Raw genomic sequence first — 18,551 nt, forward strand, 5'->3', positions numbered from 1 at the left:
CTCTCTTGAAGCCTTCTTTTCAACTCCTCCTTTTCTTTTTGGAGTTGATCAGCCCTCAGTTGTTCAGCCTGTAGCTCGTTGTTTTTAGATGCAACAAGAATTTTGAGCTCTTGCATCTCGCTGCTATTAATAATTTCTCCTAATTCTCTGCTCAAACACTCTTCCTGCAGGGCATTCACCTCCTGGTTTTTAGCCTCTAGCTGGTTTTTCAGGGAATCAACATGATCTCTGAGCTCTTGGTTCTCCTTGATATGATCCCTTTCCCTTTGTACTCTGGTGAAGCACTCTTTCTCCAGGGCCTCCACCTGCTTTGCCACAGGTCGCCCTGGTACAGCAGCTGAGTTGTCCATCTTCTCCTCCTTTGGGGCTTCTGTCTCAGCTCTCAGGGTAGCTGGTGTCTGAGTGAAACTCTGGCTGGGTTGGCTGTTTTCCATTATGATTCTTAGTGGACTCAGTGTCTGGAATGTAGACTAGCTTGAAGTAAAGACTGTGCACTCTTAATAAAGGGGGGAGCAAATAAAGTATATCTTGTATCTTCTCTTTCTGGTTTAAAGCTTTGTCAATTGTGACCTCATAGTCAGGTATATGACATCATAGTGCCTTTGATGTCTATTCACTGCCTAGCAACTATCTGAACAAAATGGCCGCCGCAGCACAAACATAAGGCCCAACCACAAACCTTATAGTACATGGATGTGGTCTTTGTAACGTCACCCATTTGTTTCTGAAGAAGCTTTGAAGCCTATCATCTGCAGTTACCATATTGGAAATGGTAACATTTGATAATAATGGCGTGTATCCAGAATGCACAGGAATCTGAATACAGGGATCTGACAAAAGCCTTCAGTGACTGGAGTCACAAAAACTGCCTCCTACTGAACTCCTCAAAGACAAAGGAAATGATGGTAAATTTCTGAAGATCCAGGCTCTGCTATCAGCTAGTTAACATTCAAGGGGTGGACATCGAGGTGGTGCCAACCTACAAATATCTAGGTGTACACCTGGACAACAAGTTGGACTGGTCCCTTAACACAGGGTGCATCTCAAAGCTCTAGACTGCAGTCTCCTCGCTCCTCGTTCGAACCGGAAGTACTTACTGACGCGCCATTTTAACTTGCGTCCCAAAGCTCTAAACGCTGCTGGAGGAGAGAGGAGAGAGGAGAGAGGAGAGAGGAGAGAGGAGACTGATCCGAGGAGGTATAATCGAGGAAACATGAGAGCAGACTTTGCGGAAGTCTTTTCTCTGACAGACACGCCCCCTTATCAAATATCACTCACAGATTGGATTCTGCAGCGGCTCGGACTTCACCGAAACTTAACATCAGCTGAGTTTAATAACAGAGAAAAGAGGGACCTTAAAACAGTCACTAAGGGTGCCCTGAAACAGATCATAAACATCCGTCGGTTTCTAAACAGTCTGTATGTGATGAGCTGAGATTGAAAAGTGTTTGATGTGAATTTTAAAAACAATATACTGATCGCAAAATCATAAATTCAATATAACAGAGGGTGGATTATGTTATATCTGATTGTTTTTGGCAGATTCACTGTCTAATGAAATAGAGTAATAGTCTAATATCATAGATAGAATATATATCCCTGATCAGTTATTCCTCCTGTTAGTTTCCCCGTTTGTTCTCGTTTTCTTCATGAAGAGAAGTCTGACAGTAAAGTTTGTCTGTTAGTAAAAACACCTTTTTAGATTTCCTGTCAGGTTAATACAGTTTCATATGAGGCTGATCATTAATGAGCACAGGGTTTGAAAAGAGTTGCATGGTTAATTATCAACAATTCATAAGAGAAAAATCACAGAGTCAGTCGAGGTTCAGAGGGACTGAAGTCTCCTGATTTTTTTCTAATAAATTGGTGATACTTAGCAAGAGTGTGCAGGATTTTGACTTTTCAAGCTATTGTTTTGTTGTCCCATTCACATACTTCACGGGATAGTTGGATGTGCGAACACCTGAAGTTGCTGGAGTTGTGTCTCTGGAGGAGAGCGGAGGCTTCAGTGTGTCGGAGGTGCCTCCAAACAGCAGTTTGTTTTGGTTTAATGCTGGTGCTCAAGAGCAACATCCACTGAATCAAAGAGTCACACTTTCTTCCTTTTAACGGCTACACTGCAAAAACTCAAAATCTTACCAAGTGAAGTTGTCTCATTTTCAGTCTTAATGTCTTCTCCCACTTGATTTAAGATAAATTTACTTAACAAGTAACATTTGAGCAAGATAGGGGGACTTGTTTTAAGACGATGCATCTTAAATATCTTAAGGAAAACAATCTTCAAATGATCTTGTTTTGAGTTTTAATTTAGAAGAAACAAAGCTGAGGTCTTATTTGTAGAAGACGAATAATCTTGATTTAAGACAAACACTAAGCTTTAAAACACTGGTAAAATATTGCTTAAAATAAGTTTTCCCTGCTAATTTGAAGACCACAGTTTTCTAAATATTACGTCTTATTTTAAGAAATCTTACTAAGCAAATTTTCTCTTGTTCTATTGGCAGATTTTTTGAAATAAGGGTTTTTTCTTGTTTTTGGAGGGGCATTTTTTTTCCAGTGTATGTGTTTAGTTGCTGTTGAAATGAGTTAATTATTGTGCCTGTTTTTTGTAGTGTTTATACTGCCATAAAGAAATGGCATGTTTAAAATAAACAGAAGTAAAGCTGTGTAAATGACTACTTGAAATGAAGATTGAAATGTTTTGTAGTTATTGATGTTAAGCATTCAGCCTAATAAACACTTTAAGTTGGATCAGACATTGGTCATTTATATTGAGTTCATGCAACTTGATTAGTTTAAGACAATTGGTTTCCTCAAACAGTTTAAGTTGAACTAACTTGCCAGGTTTTACAGTGAACACAAATCATTTGAATGCAAAGACTTATAGTTTTATTTTTTATTTTTTTTATTGACATTTTTAATAATCTATGCTGAATAAAGTTCTTTCAAAATGTCTTTGATGGGATGAAACCGGAGGTTCCCGGAGAAAACCCTTACTGACTCTGATGTTTTTATTTGTGGCGCCTGTGACGAGTCGCACCTTCTGCTTCAGCCTCTCAAATTGTTCCAGGTCTTGATGGTCTCTCTCTTGAAGCAAACAACATGAAAAAGTGAAAATTTCACGTTTGAAGCAAACAACATGAAAAAATGAAAATTTCATGTCTGACGTGAAAAAACATGTAAAAGTGAAAATTTCGCTTCTGAAGTGAAAAAACATGAAAAAGTGAAAATTTCATGTTTGAAGCAAAAAAAAACATGTAAAAGTGAAAATTTCACTCTGACTTGAAACAGGAAACGTAGGGAGCAGATAGTGGGGCAAACAGTCGAGGATGGGAGGTGAACCAGTGACCTCTGTGATGAGGACTGTAGCTTCTGTATATGGGGGCATGCTAAGACCGCTAAGCCACTGGCACCCCTGCTAAAATATTCTTGGTGCAAAAGAAAGATGAAATGATACGAGAGGTTCCTGGCCACAAAGATGTAAAATTTCTTCTCTGGTCTTTGTAGACGATGTTAATGTCTTCAGCACTGATTTCCTCCTTGTTTTTAGTAATTTCTCTGATCTCCTCGTCGTCTCCAGCCGGCTACTCTCTTTCACACAGATTTCAAATACTTCTAAAGACCCTCCTGACTCTCTTTACCCTGATACCAAATCTACTGCTGATGTGGTTCAAGTTCTTTGGGTCCGTTTGGTCTGTTTAAGGACTTCATTAATCTACCAGCTGCCTTGTGTTTATGTCTTTGCAAAGTGTGTTAGCATATCTCATGTTTCACACTTTGTTGTTATGTGTGTGAATAAGGACCGGGAAATAAGCCAGCTGTGGAAGTGCGTATAGAGTTCCTGTGTTTATAATGCATGTATAAGGAGGTAAAAGTCCAAACAAAGATTAGCATGTGGAGTAAGGATTGTTTACATCCTGTCAACGCAGTGCTGATTTTCACATGCAGCTCTTCCCATTAGTGCAGAAGTTACATGAACTGTGAGTGATATTCCAGAAAGTTTCCATGCCGGGGGAATGAGTAAGTGTGTTAATGTGGTACCATATTATATAACCTCCACAAAGTGAAAGAGTTGTGGTGTTTGTGCAGTGGTTTGGTGCCACAGTTCTTTCTTTATGAGCATTTCATCTTACTTAACAGCCATCTTGGGTTTGAGATGAAAGGAGACCTGTTTACACTCCATAAAAGATCCAGAATCCACTAAAGGGCCTGTGCAATTACATTTTCTAATTCTTAGTTTGCTCCCTATTTTTTTTCCTCTCTATTCTTTGTATGAGAAGAGTCGACTGCTGTTTTGATGAAGGAGAAGCTGCACAGTGTGACAATTGATGGGCTGATGAGACATGGACTCACATGGACTATTTTGCACTAAGACATTTAAAGCAGATTCCTTAAGTCCAGGACGTTGGGAGTTTGGGCTTCCATGGATCCATCTTGGTTCTCCAGCACATCCCACTCCATTGGATTCAGATCTGGGGAATTTGTAGTCCAAGTCAACACTGTCAGGTTCCTCCAGGCCAACTTCTTCCATCGCTCAGTTGCCCAGTTGTGATGGTCTTATGACCACTGTAGGCACTTTTGTTGGTGCACAGGGGTCAGCATGGGCACCGCGACCAGTCTATCACTTCACATCCCCATGTGCAACAAACTGTGATGCACTGGACACCTTTCTATCAGAACCAGCATCCACTTTGTCAGCAGTCTGGGCTGCAGTAGCACTTATGCCAGACCCAACAACTCCCTATGAGCATCAATGATCCCTGGTTGCCTATGACCCTGTTCCTAGTTCCTTCCTTGGTCCACTTTAGGTAGACACTGCAGACCGGGGACACCCCATAAGATCTGCAGTCTTGGAGGTTCTCCGACCCGGTCATCTAGCCATTGCAGTATGGCCTTCGTCAAAGTCGCTCACATTCTTGTGTTCGCCCATTTTTCTTCTGTTCTCTTCATCTGCCAGAAGCAAAAAACATGAAAAAGTGAAAATTTCATGTCTGACGTGAAAAAACATGAAAAAGTTAAAATTTCACGTTTGAAGCAAAAAAACATGAAAAGTGAAAATTTCATGTCTGACGTGAAAAAACACGAAAAAGTGAAAATTTCATGTCTGACGTGAAAAAACATGAAAAAGTGAAAATTTCATGTCTGACGTGAAAAAACACGAAAAAGTGAAAATTTCATGTCTGACGTGAAAAAACATGAAAAAGTGAAAATTTCACGTTTGAAGCAAAAAAAAACATGAAAAAGTGAAAATTTCACTTCTGAAGCAAAAAAATGAAAAAGTGAAAAAATTTGCTTCTGACGTGAAAAAAACATGAAAAAGTGAAAATTTCACGTTTGAAGCAAAAAAACATGAAAAAGTGAAAATTTTACGTTTGAAGCAAAAAAAATGAAAAAGTGAAAATTTCAAGTTCGAAGTGAAAAACATGAAAAAGTGAAAAATTTGCTTCTGACGTGAAAAAACATGAAAAGGTGAAAATTTCATTTCTGAAGCAAAAAACATGAAAAAGTGAAAAATTTGCTTCTGACGTGAAAAAACATGAAAAGGTGAAAATTTCACTTCTGAAGCAAAAAACATGAACAAGTGAAAATTTCACGTTTGAAGCAAAAAAACATGAAAAGTGAAAATTTCATGTCTGACGTGAAAAGACATGAAAAAGAAAAAATTTCATGTCTGATGTGAAAAAACATGAAAAAGTGAAAATTTCACGTTTGAAGCAAAAAAACATGAAAAAGTGAAATTTTCACTTCTGAAGTAAAAAAATGAAAAAGTGAAAAATTTGCTTCTGACGTGAAAAAACATGAAAAAGTGAAAATTTCACGTTTGAAGCAAAAAACATGAAAAAGTGAAAATTTTACGTTTGAAGCAAAAAAAAATGAAAAAGTGAAAATTTCAAGTTCGAAGTGAAAAACATGAAAAAGTGAAAATTTCGCCTCTGACATGAAAAATCATGAAAAAGGGAAAATTTCACATTTGAAGCAAATAGAGGTCAGATGGAGTCTTGCACAGTCCTGGACTCAACGTGATGACAGTGAACCTATCACACATCAAGTCAAGTGGCACCCAAGTAGGATCAGCTCTTGGGGGCAGAGTGTGGACATCTACATCAAGCCTTTTAAGAGAGACAGGCAAAAGGTCTTCAAACAGCTCCTAAATCAGACAGAAGGCTCAGGATATATCTGATTCTGATATATTCTGACTCTGAACCTTCATATAGAGGAAAAGACAAGGTCCTTAGTTCCAAGCAGACAACAATAGAGAGACAACAATACTCTTTGCTCCACAAAACTACATGTTTCTTGGTCTGCATTTCAGGATCATCGGGTGCTTTCAGGTTTTGCCCCCAAACATCAAACGCCCTGGTTTATTTTCTTTCACAGTACAGTTTATTCACCCAGATGATCAGCTGAGTTGGGGACCTCCTATGTTCTATAATTGGATGTTTTTCTCTCTTGGGCACTTCTGTCTGATTGCCAATTCTCTCTGGCTCAGCTTCAGTCATTTCAGGGGTTAGTGGTTTGGCAGGAATCCACCAGCGGTCACCACAAAGCTGAGTAACACTAAGAGACAGCAGAGATCCTGCTGGACTACAAGGTAAAAGAGGGGAAAGAGGTCCTTGAATGAAATGCCACCTACCTTCAGCATTTCTTTTCAGCCTCTATACCTTGGCCAGAGACATTTCAGCAGCCAGTAAAGCTCTCTGGCTCAAAGACACAGTCTGAACCCGGCTGAACTCTCCAGACAATGAGAGCCTGTCTGAGGTTTTAATAGAGCAGCAGAGGACGCTAAACAAGTTCAGAAACATTTCACTCTCTCATAAACGAGTCCTGCTCTCTCAATTTCCTGTTCTACTATTTATTCCTCCTTTGATTTGATGTTTGGATCTGGAAGTGTTAGAAAAGCTTTTTATTTAACTGCACTTTCTGGGTTTTCTCTCATGCCTCATCTGCAATAACTCATGCTTATAAAACCTGAGAAATCTCCTTCAGTGTTATATAATTCATAAACATTATATAACATTAAATAACTAACTTCTACTTTCTTCTCTGATCTGATCCGAGCTTTTGAGAACTGATATTAGTTCTCAGCTTCCACTAGATCAAGTTTGTGCACATATATGCACAGGGCAACATATGCACATGTGAGTGTATGTGTTTGCATATGATGTGCAAACCTGCATACGCTGTGTTACTACAGTTCTCAGGAGGAAAGCAAAGTGTTTCGAGGTGATGGTTTCATTCGTTTTCTTGCAGCATGAGCTCAAATTTGAAAATGTACCTTTAAATTTGCATTCAATCAGAGTGAATAAAGCATAATCTCTTCAACAAACTGCAAATCTGCCATTGAGGGAGCAATCAAATGTGCCTTTAGCATTTCTAGTTTTCAATCCACCTTATAGTTTTCTTTGAAACATGTCATCTGTCTCTGCACAACATAGAAATGTGCACAAGGCACTGACTAAGCTACTGGTACATTACTGATTAGAACATTAAGATAGTGTTTTGGAGCCAGAGGTGGACACATGTGGAGGAGAGTCTGGACCAGATTAATATAATTTTCATACTGGCATTCCGTCAAACCACAAGGCTTTGCTAACTTATCTAAGCCAATAAACTCAAGACTGACCTTTGAAACTGTTGCTTCTTCTTACTTTGCTCCCCTGTTCTCTATCATCACAGTTTAAGTCTTTTATAATTGTGAATAAATCTCTGTTTCCTGTGTCAGAATGTCCTCCTCTGGGTCTGGAGTCACTGAGGGTCAAAGACAACCAGCTGAAAGCATCGTCTTATCAACGCAGAGGTTTGGGCCCCCATCGAGGTCGACTCAACATCCAGGTAACAGCACAAGCTAACAAACTGGAATATCAACAAATAGTATCAGTGAGGGGTTTATGTTCTGTTTTCTGTGTTTGCAGTCCGGGATAGAGGATGGAGATATCTACGACGGAGCATGGTGTGCTCGGATCAGAGACACAAACCAGTGGCTGGAGGTGGACGCTCGGCGACTGACTCGCTTCACAGGCGTCATCCTGCAGGGGCGAAACTCCATCTGGAGGTCAGTGATCAGGGTTCAGGGTTCAGGGGTAGTTTCTTTGCACAGTTTGCTTTAAAGTTAGTTCTTAAAGCAGATTTTTCTCTCAACTCTGTTTAACTTCTTAATATGACAGAAGTGTCCAGTACTGTTCTGGAGTCAACACTGTCATCCCAAAGACTTTTGTTGCAAACACAAAAACCCTAGAGTTTATTTTCCTTCACTGGTATAATTTGCAGACACAGATTCATCAAGCTTCCCTCTTTCTCTCTTCTTCTTTGGATACACTCGGATAGACTAAAAGATGAATGATCTTGTGTATGTTTGCATGATCAGAACTAAAGGTGTCTTCTTCACACACAGTTGGGATGTGGTGCACACCTACAAGGTGCAGTTCAGTAACGACTCTCTGGTTTGGAAGCCGAGTATGAACGGGACAGAAGAGGCTGTGAGTAAACTCTGCAGCATTCACCTTTATTGTCATTTTATGCATTTCACTTTTCATTATATTCCATGTGGGTCTAGTATCCAAACCATTTATATCCCTTCCTTTAAAAATCAACTTGTGCATTTGTTGAAGTTTGAGATGATATTGCTGAGTTAACTTCTGTAGTGGAAATAGTTTAGCAGAAGGGAGTCGAGGCTCAGGAGTGTGGTTCATGTGGATTTTTAGGGAAACGTTCTCTATACAAAAACCAGTCCTCAGGTTTTTAAAAGGAACTGAAATTGACAGCAGAGTATTTTTTAAGCCACACTACAATCTGTTCACCTATAAAGGCCATAAAAAACAAAACAGGTCAAACATGAGGGTGTAGAAATAAAAATAAGAATGGCTTTTCTGTGTTAAAACAAAATTCTGTATTTCTTCTCTCTCAATGTTCAAATGTAAAACCGAAGTAATACATGGCTCTATTTCATTGTACCTCCATAGTTATGGCAACAGTTCTGTATGATTTGGTGAAGAATTGAAACTCCTCTGATCTCTAGTTACCCTGTTTGCCTAAATCTGGTTTGGAAACGTGGCCGCCTTGGTTTGCTTTGTGTATTCAGGTGGTTATAAGGTGTGTGTGCCACAGCCACATGTGACCAAGAGGTGCCAATCATACACAGATTGTTATTCCATCATGCACCAGACTGGTTTAAGTTCTGTATGAAGACCTAAATCTTTTCAAGAGTCTTCTGTAGTTAGCAGCAAAATAGAAAGGAGACAAATACATCCACATGAACTCTTAAGATGATTTGCGTTAACTTTAAAGTAATCTTAGAGCCAATCTTTGGTATCAAATAACAATAAAACATGTTCAGCAAGACTTAAGATTCCTTACATGTCACTGTCTGGTCTCGTGCTGCAGGTATTTGAAGGAAACCAGGATGCAGAGACTCCTGTCCTCGCCCTTTTTAACACTTCCACAGTGGCCCGTTACATCCGGATCAACCCACAGACCTGGTACGAGAACGGCACCATGGGTTCGATCTGCCTGAGAGCCGAGGTGCTGGGCTGCACTGTTCCAGGTACTGCAAATACTCTGTAGATTTTGTGATGTACCTTTTAGTCACTTAAACATGCACCTTTCTTATTTTACAGATCCAAATAATATCTACCCGTGGCAGACAGAGACGCCAGGATCCAGAGACAAACTGGACTTCAGACACCACAACTACAAGGAGATGAAGAAGGTGAGACTGTTCCCATTTCCTAGATAAGAGCATAGATTTTAAAGGCAATGCTCTGTTTCTTATACTAACATCTCTATCCATGGTCTTTTGACTCCCCAAATTATAACTAGTAATAAAAATCACCTCTGAAGCTCCCACGGTGTGTGTGGTCTGCCCTAAAGCTAATATTATGAGAGGTTTCACTCCCTCATGCCAGTGTCCTCACTCAGCTGCCACTAACTGCGGTCTGTTTAGAGACGCCTTGCTGCATCTAGTGGTCAGAAAACTGCATACAGAAACAAACATAGATCCACATTCCACATGTGGAAATACATTCAGTAATGTGCAGTTCATACTGATGAGATAAAAGTGCAAGTTTATGAGGGACTAATGTTTATCTGGGGATTTATGAGACACAACACCGTCTATAAATTCTCTGTAATCACCTGTCCCAATGCAGGCTCATAAAATGCCTTGTACTGAATTTTAGGCATGCCATTGCTTGTATCTGTTTTCTTTTTTATTTAGATTTACATATCCAGGAAGTCCCTTCAGAAAGAAACCTTAAATCATATGGGACTCATGAAAAAGATAACACACTTATAGTTGTTTATATACAACAAAACAGACCCCAAAAAGAAGACTACACCCAGTTTACACAAGGTAGTTGTGTTGAAAATTCTCTTTCTTAAGGTGAGGCTACCTATGATTGATAAATTACTACAACTGGGACTTGTCAGCCAGGGTAGAAGCGTAGTAATGTGCATCCACACTGCAATCCCAGAATGAGCAATATTGGCACCAACAACAAGATGGCTGCAGCCAAAACACCAAGCCTGGTGCCTACAAACTATTTGGTGACTTCATGGTGTTAACATCCACTTTTTATGAACAGTCTGTGGTTGTCTGATTACAAACAACTGAGATGCTGAGTGCCAAACTCATGGCTACTTAGCAAAAGTCCACTAACCAATGGGTTCATCCTCACTTGTCATATTTGTTGTCTTTGTTTATCAGCTGATGAAGTCGGTGCACGAGGCCTGTCCTGATATCACCCGTATCTACAGCATCGGGAAGAGTTACACGGGGCTGAAGCTCTACGTCATGGAGATCTCTGACAACCCTGGAAAACATGAACTGGGTGAGACACACTGGAAACACATGGCAATGCATCAACTCCAGAAATCTAGTCCACCAGACCTGAAATGGAAAATCCAAAAGTTAGATCACTTGTGGTTTATTTCTAAATGTAGGTTCACAGTTGTGATCTTAAATTGAATTGACCTTGAATCATTGACTCTAATGAGACACAGACACTGCTGTGTGATCACACCGTTATTAAAGGAGACTTCCACAGAACCTTCAATGTGTCCAAGCCCTCCAAACCTACACACAGTCCTTCAGTGTGTGACACATAAACTCATACAGACCAGAGAACCGCTGGGTTTGCTCTGAGGTGGTGAACAAATGTTTTCTTTGGCCTCCTCGACTCGTCTCACATTGACAGGTTTTCCCGCCAAAACCAATCGCAGAGAAAGCAGCACAGAGGAGCAGGGAGAGAGGAAGACCACGTCCATCAAGTCTGACTTCCAAATTCTTATTCAGTTATCAATTGGATCCTCTTGTTGCAATCATAGATGACTTTGTAAGAGGTGGACGACTGTTTTCACCCTGAAGAGTGTGGTTTGCAAAATGTGACCCCTAGAAATGGGCTGCTCGATTTCAACTTCAAATGACAATAGCAGACTTTCTGTTGAGTTTAGAGTATGGACATGAGAGGCTTTTTTGTAGCTCAGGGCATGATACAGTTGCCTCCCAAATTTTGTAAATGTAGGTGAAACACACTGCAGCCTGCAGGGTGTACTTATTCAAACATTTGAGAGAGGGAAAGGGGATATGGAGGCATTTTGCCACATCTGTTTGCATGACCCATATCCATTTCACAACTTCTGTGTGTGCAAAGTTTTATGAATGTTAGAGCATTTCCATGTCCTCAAAAATGTGATGGAGGACAGATGTGACAAGGCTGGTCTTACATAGAACAGTAGAGCTCTTGTACCTTTGGTGTTCAGGTTGAATCTTGGAATTAGGCAAAGATAAAGCACCAAATGACCTTGAATCAGTCTTAGACACTATATGACCCATGACTTGAGACACCACCCCCTGTGGAAATGCCTTGTTGTTATATTTTGGAGCCAGAAATGCTATGGAGAAGAGGTAAGAGTTACTAAGGGCTAAGTTGAACGTCCACATACAGATCTTTTAGGTTAGAGCTTACAACATCATAAACAGCTGATTGCTTGGAGGTTATTTAAGACCTGACAGATAAGAGGAAATTGAAGAAGACATGAAACTATCATCTCTCTCTCTCTTCATCTCCCTCTATCCCTCTCTCCAACACGCTCTCAGCAGATGTGTGTCTAACATGAGTCTGGTCCTGCTGGAGGTTTCTGCCTGTTAAAGGAAGTTTGTCCTTGCCACTGTAACTTGCTAAATTCTGCAAAGTGCTCTGCTCATGGTGGATTAAGATGAGATCAGACTGAGTCCTGTCTGTAAGATGGGACTGGATCTTATCCTGTCTTGATGTTGGGTCTTTGTTAATAATAGAACATAGAGAACGGTCTAGACCTGCTCAGTTTGGAAAGAGTCTACAGATAACATTTGTTGTGATTTGGAGCTTTATAATGATTGATTGAGGAAACTAGCAATTGAAACCATATACTTGCTGGGAAAATACTGACTGAAGCAATACATCAAGTGAGTCAAAGAATGCAGGTTTAAGGGACCAGAGGCCATGCAGTCTCTTTACAGTCTGTTCTTTGAATGATTCTACAAGTAAAAATCTGCAAACCAGCAATAGTTAGAGCTTCTTTGTTTCTTTAAATGTCAGACCTGCAGATAACCAGTAAGAATGAAAACATCACATTTTCCCTCCCCTCTGCTCTGTCTGCGACCTCAAAGTCTTTTTCTCCCACTGGCAACTTTTTGTTCCATGTGTGTTCAGTCATTCTTGCTCTTTAGCGGTTACAGTTGGAACAAAAACTCATATACTTTCCTCTGTTCTTCCCTTTCTCACAGTTATGTAACTTGTATGACTATTTGTTGTGATATGTGCTTTGTTTGACTTAAGTTTTCATGTTTTAGCTTGGCCACTGACACTTCTTCTGTATCCTTAAATGTCTACTTAGAGGTTAGACATATCAATTCAACATGCATGGGTCAAATTCTGAAGTTAAGGTTTACTAAGTGCAGACAACAACAGATAGAAATAAATTCTGCATGCACATGAGCTGATTGTAGTGTGCAAAACAAATCTGAACAAACCAAGATCAGGCAAAACTCACAGAAGTGGGCTGACAGTCCTCCTGTTAGCCCAGAGTTGTGAGGAGGATGTGTGAGATTTCAGAGCTGCCTGTCAGTGTAGTGTATGCAGAACAAACAGGAAACCGATCCAGGTCTTTCACTGGGGTCAGCCACAGAGGTGGATCTTTAAAGGAGATATTATGAAAGCATAGACTGTTCTTTTGTGTAAAATTGTAAGAGATGTTTTTATTCTTGTCTTATCTGCAAAAAAGGAACTTGTGTTCATTAAAGTAGTAGTTGCATGCTGTTGGTAGGATGGCAGAAGATTCATCAAAGGTTTTGTTTGACCCCTCTAAACATAAGAAACCTGCATTAAACCTATCAAATGTTGTTCCTCCTCATGTTTGTGTTTTGGCGCCCCCTGCAGGAGAACCAGAGTTCCGGTATGTTGCAGGGATGCATGGAAACGAGGTAGTGGGCCGAGAGCTTCTTCTGAATCTGATGCAGTACATGTGTGAGGAGTACAAACGTGGTGACCAGCGTATCGTTCGCCTCATTAAAGACACTCGCATCCACCTGCTGCCCTCCATGAACCCTGACGGATACGAGATGGCCTTTAAGAAGGTGCTTGGAAATGCATTTAGTCCAAGATGGAGTTGTAGTTCTTCTGCTGGCTCCAGATTTGAGTGTCAGTCATATGATAGCTGAGACTATAACCCAGTTTCTTTACTCCTCAGGGCTCAGAGTTGGCAAGTTGGGCGCTGGGTCGTTGGAGCTATGAAGGCATCGACATGAACCATAACTTTGCGGACCTGAACTCAGTGATGTGGACCGCCATAGAGCTTGAAACGGACACATCAAAACTCATCAACCACTACTTTCCCATCCCTGAGGAGTACACCTCTGAGGACGCTTTTGTAAGTTCAGGTTCTCACACATGCCTCATCCTCTCCTTCTAAATGTAGAACCTCTCTTTTCCTGTCTCCCTGTCTTTTCATCTTTAAGTTCTTAGAGGAGCTTCCTTATTTGCAAGTAAAATATTTGATTCTTAAAACTCTGAATCTAATCTCTAATTTTCCAGGTAGCACCTGAAACTCGAGCCGTCATTAACTGGATGCAGAACATCCCGTTTGTCCTGAGTGCTAACCTCCACGGTGGAGAGCTGGTGGTCACGTACCCGTTTGACATGACCCGGGACTGGGCTCCTCAGGAGCACACGCCCACCTCTGATGAGAGCTTCTTCCGCTGGTTGGCCACAGCCTACGCCAGCACCAATCAGGTCGACCCTCCTCCACATGTCTGTTCCTCATTGTCCAAACATCCTCAGGATGTACTCATGATGTTCCTGTATTTTCTGTAATGACTAGGCGATGTCCAATCCAGACCGGCGGCCGTGCCACAACAAGGATTTCCAGAGATACAACAACATCATCAACGGAGCCGACTGGCACAACGTACCAGGAAGTAAGAAAATGTGTGTTTTTCAAAGTACCTCATTTGATTTTGTTGTACTCTCTCTAAGAGTCAAGAGAGGTTGTAAAGATCCCACCTTATAGAAGAGGTTATTTATTGGATATTACACTTTTATTAATACCTCAGAGTCTACATGTTGCCCTTAATCAAGCCATAACAGTGAGTTATATGCTTTCACAGAAGCATTGCTTTTCTGGATTGTTGTATTTAATAGTTCTCATGAAATTGAGGAAACTATTAACATCTCTTTACAATCTTACCGTTGATTTGAAATGTATTTATCAAACAGATCACAGTGTGTGCAACCTGAAGGCATCACTAATAGACCTCTTGAAATAATAAGTGGTGTGCCCCAGGGCTCTGTCTTGGGACCACTGTTATTTACTATAGTTATTAAATAATACAGATAATACAGTTATTTACTGCTCTGCTCCAATGCACTATCAGGGCCTCTGTCACATGCAAGACGCTTTGAATGCTATACAAGACACCTTTCATGAGCTAAACTGGATCTTGAGTCCTGATAAAACCCACACTCATGATGTTTACAAACTCAAAGACAAAGGGTGAGGTGGTTGAGCCTGTGTCTTCTTATAAATACCTTGGATTCCTCATCAAGGATTCACTCTTTTAAGTTTAACATTCAACAACTAGTGTTGGAGCCATGAAGGGAATTCAAGTGTTTATATTATGTTATTTTGAGGTTTAGGGTAGGATATGGTTTGTATACTTTTTGTGGTGTTATTATGGTGTTTGTTTACAATATAGTTTATTGTGGGTTCAGTTAATTAGGTTATTTACGGGTCATGTGTTAGGGGCGGGGTTATTGAGTGAATTTAGGCCACCTGTGTTCCTTTGTTTTGCAGGTAGAGAGAGGGGGTGAGCGGGGTCTGTGTACTTTTTGTTGACCGCTTGCTTTTCGCTTATGAACGCTATTTATGCTTAATTTACGCTCAGTTCAAGCTATTTCTGTTTGTGCACTTTATCATGAATTTATCGTCCTTTTTTGGTAATAAAAGGTTAAACTTACTTTTTGTGCATTAGTGATTTTTTGCTTTTTAGCGCGTCTGACAATAACTAGGCCCAGCGTCAGCCTCTCAGCGGCTTTTGGCTCTTCGTAGTCGCTACAACTAGTAAAGAAGTAGAAGTTGCAGCTGGACTTCTGTTTCAGAAATGAGTCATGTTGTTCTTTTGCTGCAGAGGAAAAACTTCTACTTTCATGCCTTTGATTAATTATGGTGATGTTTATACATGCATGCTTCATTACTCTCTGGATACTGTTTACCACAGAGCTTAGAGGTTCATTCCAAAGTTTTATCCCAAAGTCCAAAACTCATCACTGCTCCCTGTACGCTTGAGTTGACTGGCCTGCTCCGCTACCCGTAAATTAAATCACTGGCATGTTCTTATTTATGAGGTGATTTTTAATTTGCTTTCCTATTTAGGTAATTTTATTAATTTGAAAAATTCTGGAGGCTACAGTCTCCGCTCTGTGACACAGTCACAAAACATAATTTCGCTTTCAATCCCCAGAGTGTGTCTTGAAATGGGGAAAAGGAGTTTTAGGTAAGCCGCTCCTGAAGCCTGGAATCTGCTGCAGGAGGATTTAGGTCTGATGGACCTCGTCTCTTTAAACGTTTTAGATCGAAGGCATTGGAGGGAAGATGCATCAGCTTGTAGAAGATTGACTGATGCATTTCTGTTTTGTGATCCAGGATTTGTTGACATGCTTTTTGTAAATTGAGTGTTTTATTTCTGTAACTTTGTTAGAAGGCACTGTTGCTGATCACAGCCAGGACACAAAGTGAGGTTTTCCTGGTTAGATACATTTTAAATGTGAACATTAAACTTGCAGAAGAAGAACATTTCCAAACATGCATGAGACTAAAGGTCGGTAGAATCAGCTACTCAACCAATGCAGTGTTTGCCTTGTGACTGAAAGGGATAAATATGGTATTATACAATATTTAATATGTTCAACAGCTAGTAATTCTCCACAGACTAACAGCAATGAAAGAAAGACCTTTAGAAAAAGTTAACTCTAATGTTGTGAATCTGCAGAAAGTGAAGGATGATAGTTCGAAGTTTGAAATGTGAAAAACCTTTGAGTAGGACTTAAACCAAAAGCCTAACAAAGACTTCTTAAAAGAAAATGTAAACTCTTTCTGTGTTTTGTTCTCCCTGCAGGCATGAATGACTTCAGCTACCTGCACACAAACTGTTTCGAGGTGACGGTGGAGCTGTCATGTGATAAGTTCCCTCACGCCAGCGAGCTTCCCGTGGAGTGGGAGAACAACAGAGAGTCTCTGCTGGTTTATATGGAGCAGGTCTGACTGTCTTATGATGCTGATCCTCTTCAGTTCCTCTGAAAACCTCTTCAATCCTCATTTGCATGATCTATGTCCTTATATGTGTTTTTCTTTTACAAGGTGCATCGTGGGATAAAGGGTGTGGTGCGTGACAAAGACACAGAGGCTGGTATACCGGACGCTGTTATCAAAGTGGAGGACATTGATCATCATATAAGATCAGGTACAGTCTCACATCACATCAGATATTCAATCCAGACTTGTTTTTATTGTCCAAGTGCTCACTGTCCAATTAAATATCTCCTCCTCAGTTGCTGATGGTGATTATTGGCGTTTGCTGAACCCCGGTGAGTACCGTGTGACAGCCAGCGCACAGGGCTACCTCCCCTCCTCCCGCACCTGCCAGGTCATGTACGACTTCTACCCCACAATCTGCGACTTCCGCCTCACCAAGATGCCCAAACAGAGGCTGAAAGATCTTTTGGCGAAGGGGGGGAAACTTCCCAAAGACCTGCAGCTCAGACTACGACAGCTCCGCCTGCGTAAGCTCCGTGTGACCACCAAAGTCATGAACCAGCGACGAGCTGCTGCTGCCAAACGGGCAAAGAAGGTCTGATGGTGATTAAATATGAGACCAAAGCAGGACTTGGTTCAGGGTTACCCATCGTCACTGGATTTATCTCACTTTTAAAATGCTGTTATTTATCAAGGACCAAACAGCAGAGCGTGTTGCTCTTTTTTACTCACACACCTGAGGAATGAACTCTGATCTTCTGCTGTGGAGCAGCAGAGCGACTGAGAGCACAGTTCCTCTCTGAAGGACACGATGTATCTGAAGTAAACTGTTGAATGTATTTAAAGACAAAATAAGGTTTCTAGTGAAGTTTGATTCTTACAAATACAATAAAAAGAAACTTTTAATCCAAGAAAAGAGAAAAACATTCAGTTTTCATTTCAATAATAAAAGATGTGTTAAGTGTTGAAATGGATCCACTTTACACACACGGATATCAAACACCTTTTTCTTTCTTATCACTCCTCCCTCATCCCTTTTTTTGTCACTTCACCTACCCCCCACACTCTCTTCTTTTTATCCCTTTCCCTGGACAACAACCGCCATCACACAATCCAACTCCCCACACAGGACATCCCTAACCAGCCACCTGATTTGAACCAACAACTTTCACACTGCAGGGGAACAGCTCTTACCCTTATGCCACAGCAAGGCCGTGAATTTGTGTCCGTTTTAGGTATTTGAGTTTCCAGTTACACAGTGCTACTACAGAAGAAATGAATCATCTGAGTGATAAGAACCTGGAGCCCTCTGTTTGAAAGACAGCAGAGCGGTGTTACTGGTTAGCCCACCTGACAACGCTTTCATTTCTAAGCAGCCAATTAACTCAGCTAGTAAAGAGCATGCCTTGCAACTCAAAGCTTGTAGCTGTAGGCCTTAGTTTAAGTCTCACATTGGCTGTGAGATTTTTGCCTTTGAGTCCATTATTTCACTCTTGATTTTTTTGCAGCATTCATATTGCAGAGGTATCAAACTATTACCACATTCTTATTTATAAATTGAACTCAAAGGGGGGCTACAGTTTATCCCACTTGCTGATGCCTTTAGGTTGAAAGTATGATGCTCCCCTTGAATAAGAAGCAACCTCTAGGACTGGGTTTGAGTCTCACCTTGGCTGGGACTGTTTTTCCCTCGTAGTTTGACAACTTTCTTTGTTGTTCCAGCCAAAAAAATTAACTCCTAAAGAGGTTACTGCTTACCTCACCAG

The 18,551-nt window shown here is 40.7% G+C and overlaps 1 protein-coding gene across 1 annotated transcript; it reads left to right on the forward strand.

The window, feature by feature from the left end:
- Positions 1-7,668: 7,668 nt before the first annotated feature.
- LOC117817024 (probable carboxypeptidase X1) lies at positions 7,669-17,696 on the forward strand (the record flags this gene model as incomplete). The annotated part of the gene is made up of 13 exons (XM_034689466.1): positions 7,669-7,833; positions 7,914-8,053; positions 8,393-8,477; positions 9,382-9,541; positions 9,615-9,706; positions 10,703-10,826; positions 13,416-13,612; positions 13,726-13,905; positions 14,070-14,267; positions 14,356-14,452; positions 16,649-16,788; positions 16,891-16,993; positions 17,082-17,696. Coding segments are annotated over 13 exons (1,986 nt in total), but the record flags the coding sequence as incomplete, so codon positions are not given.
- Positions 17,697-18,551: the final 855 nt, after the last annotated feature.

Source organism: Notolabrus celidotus, chromosome 8, assembly GCF_009762535.1.
Source record: "Notolabrus celidotus isolate fNotCel1 chromosome 8, fNotCel1.pri, whole genome shotgun sequence".
Taxonomy (NCBI): domain Eukaryota; kingdom Metazoa; phylum Chordata; class Actinopteri; order Labriformes; family Labridae; genus Notolabrus; species Notolabrus celidotus.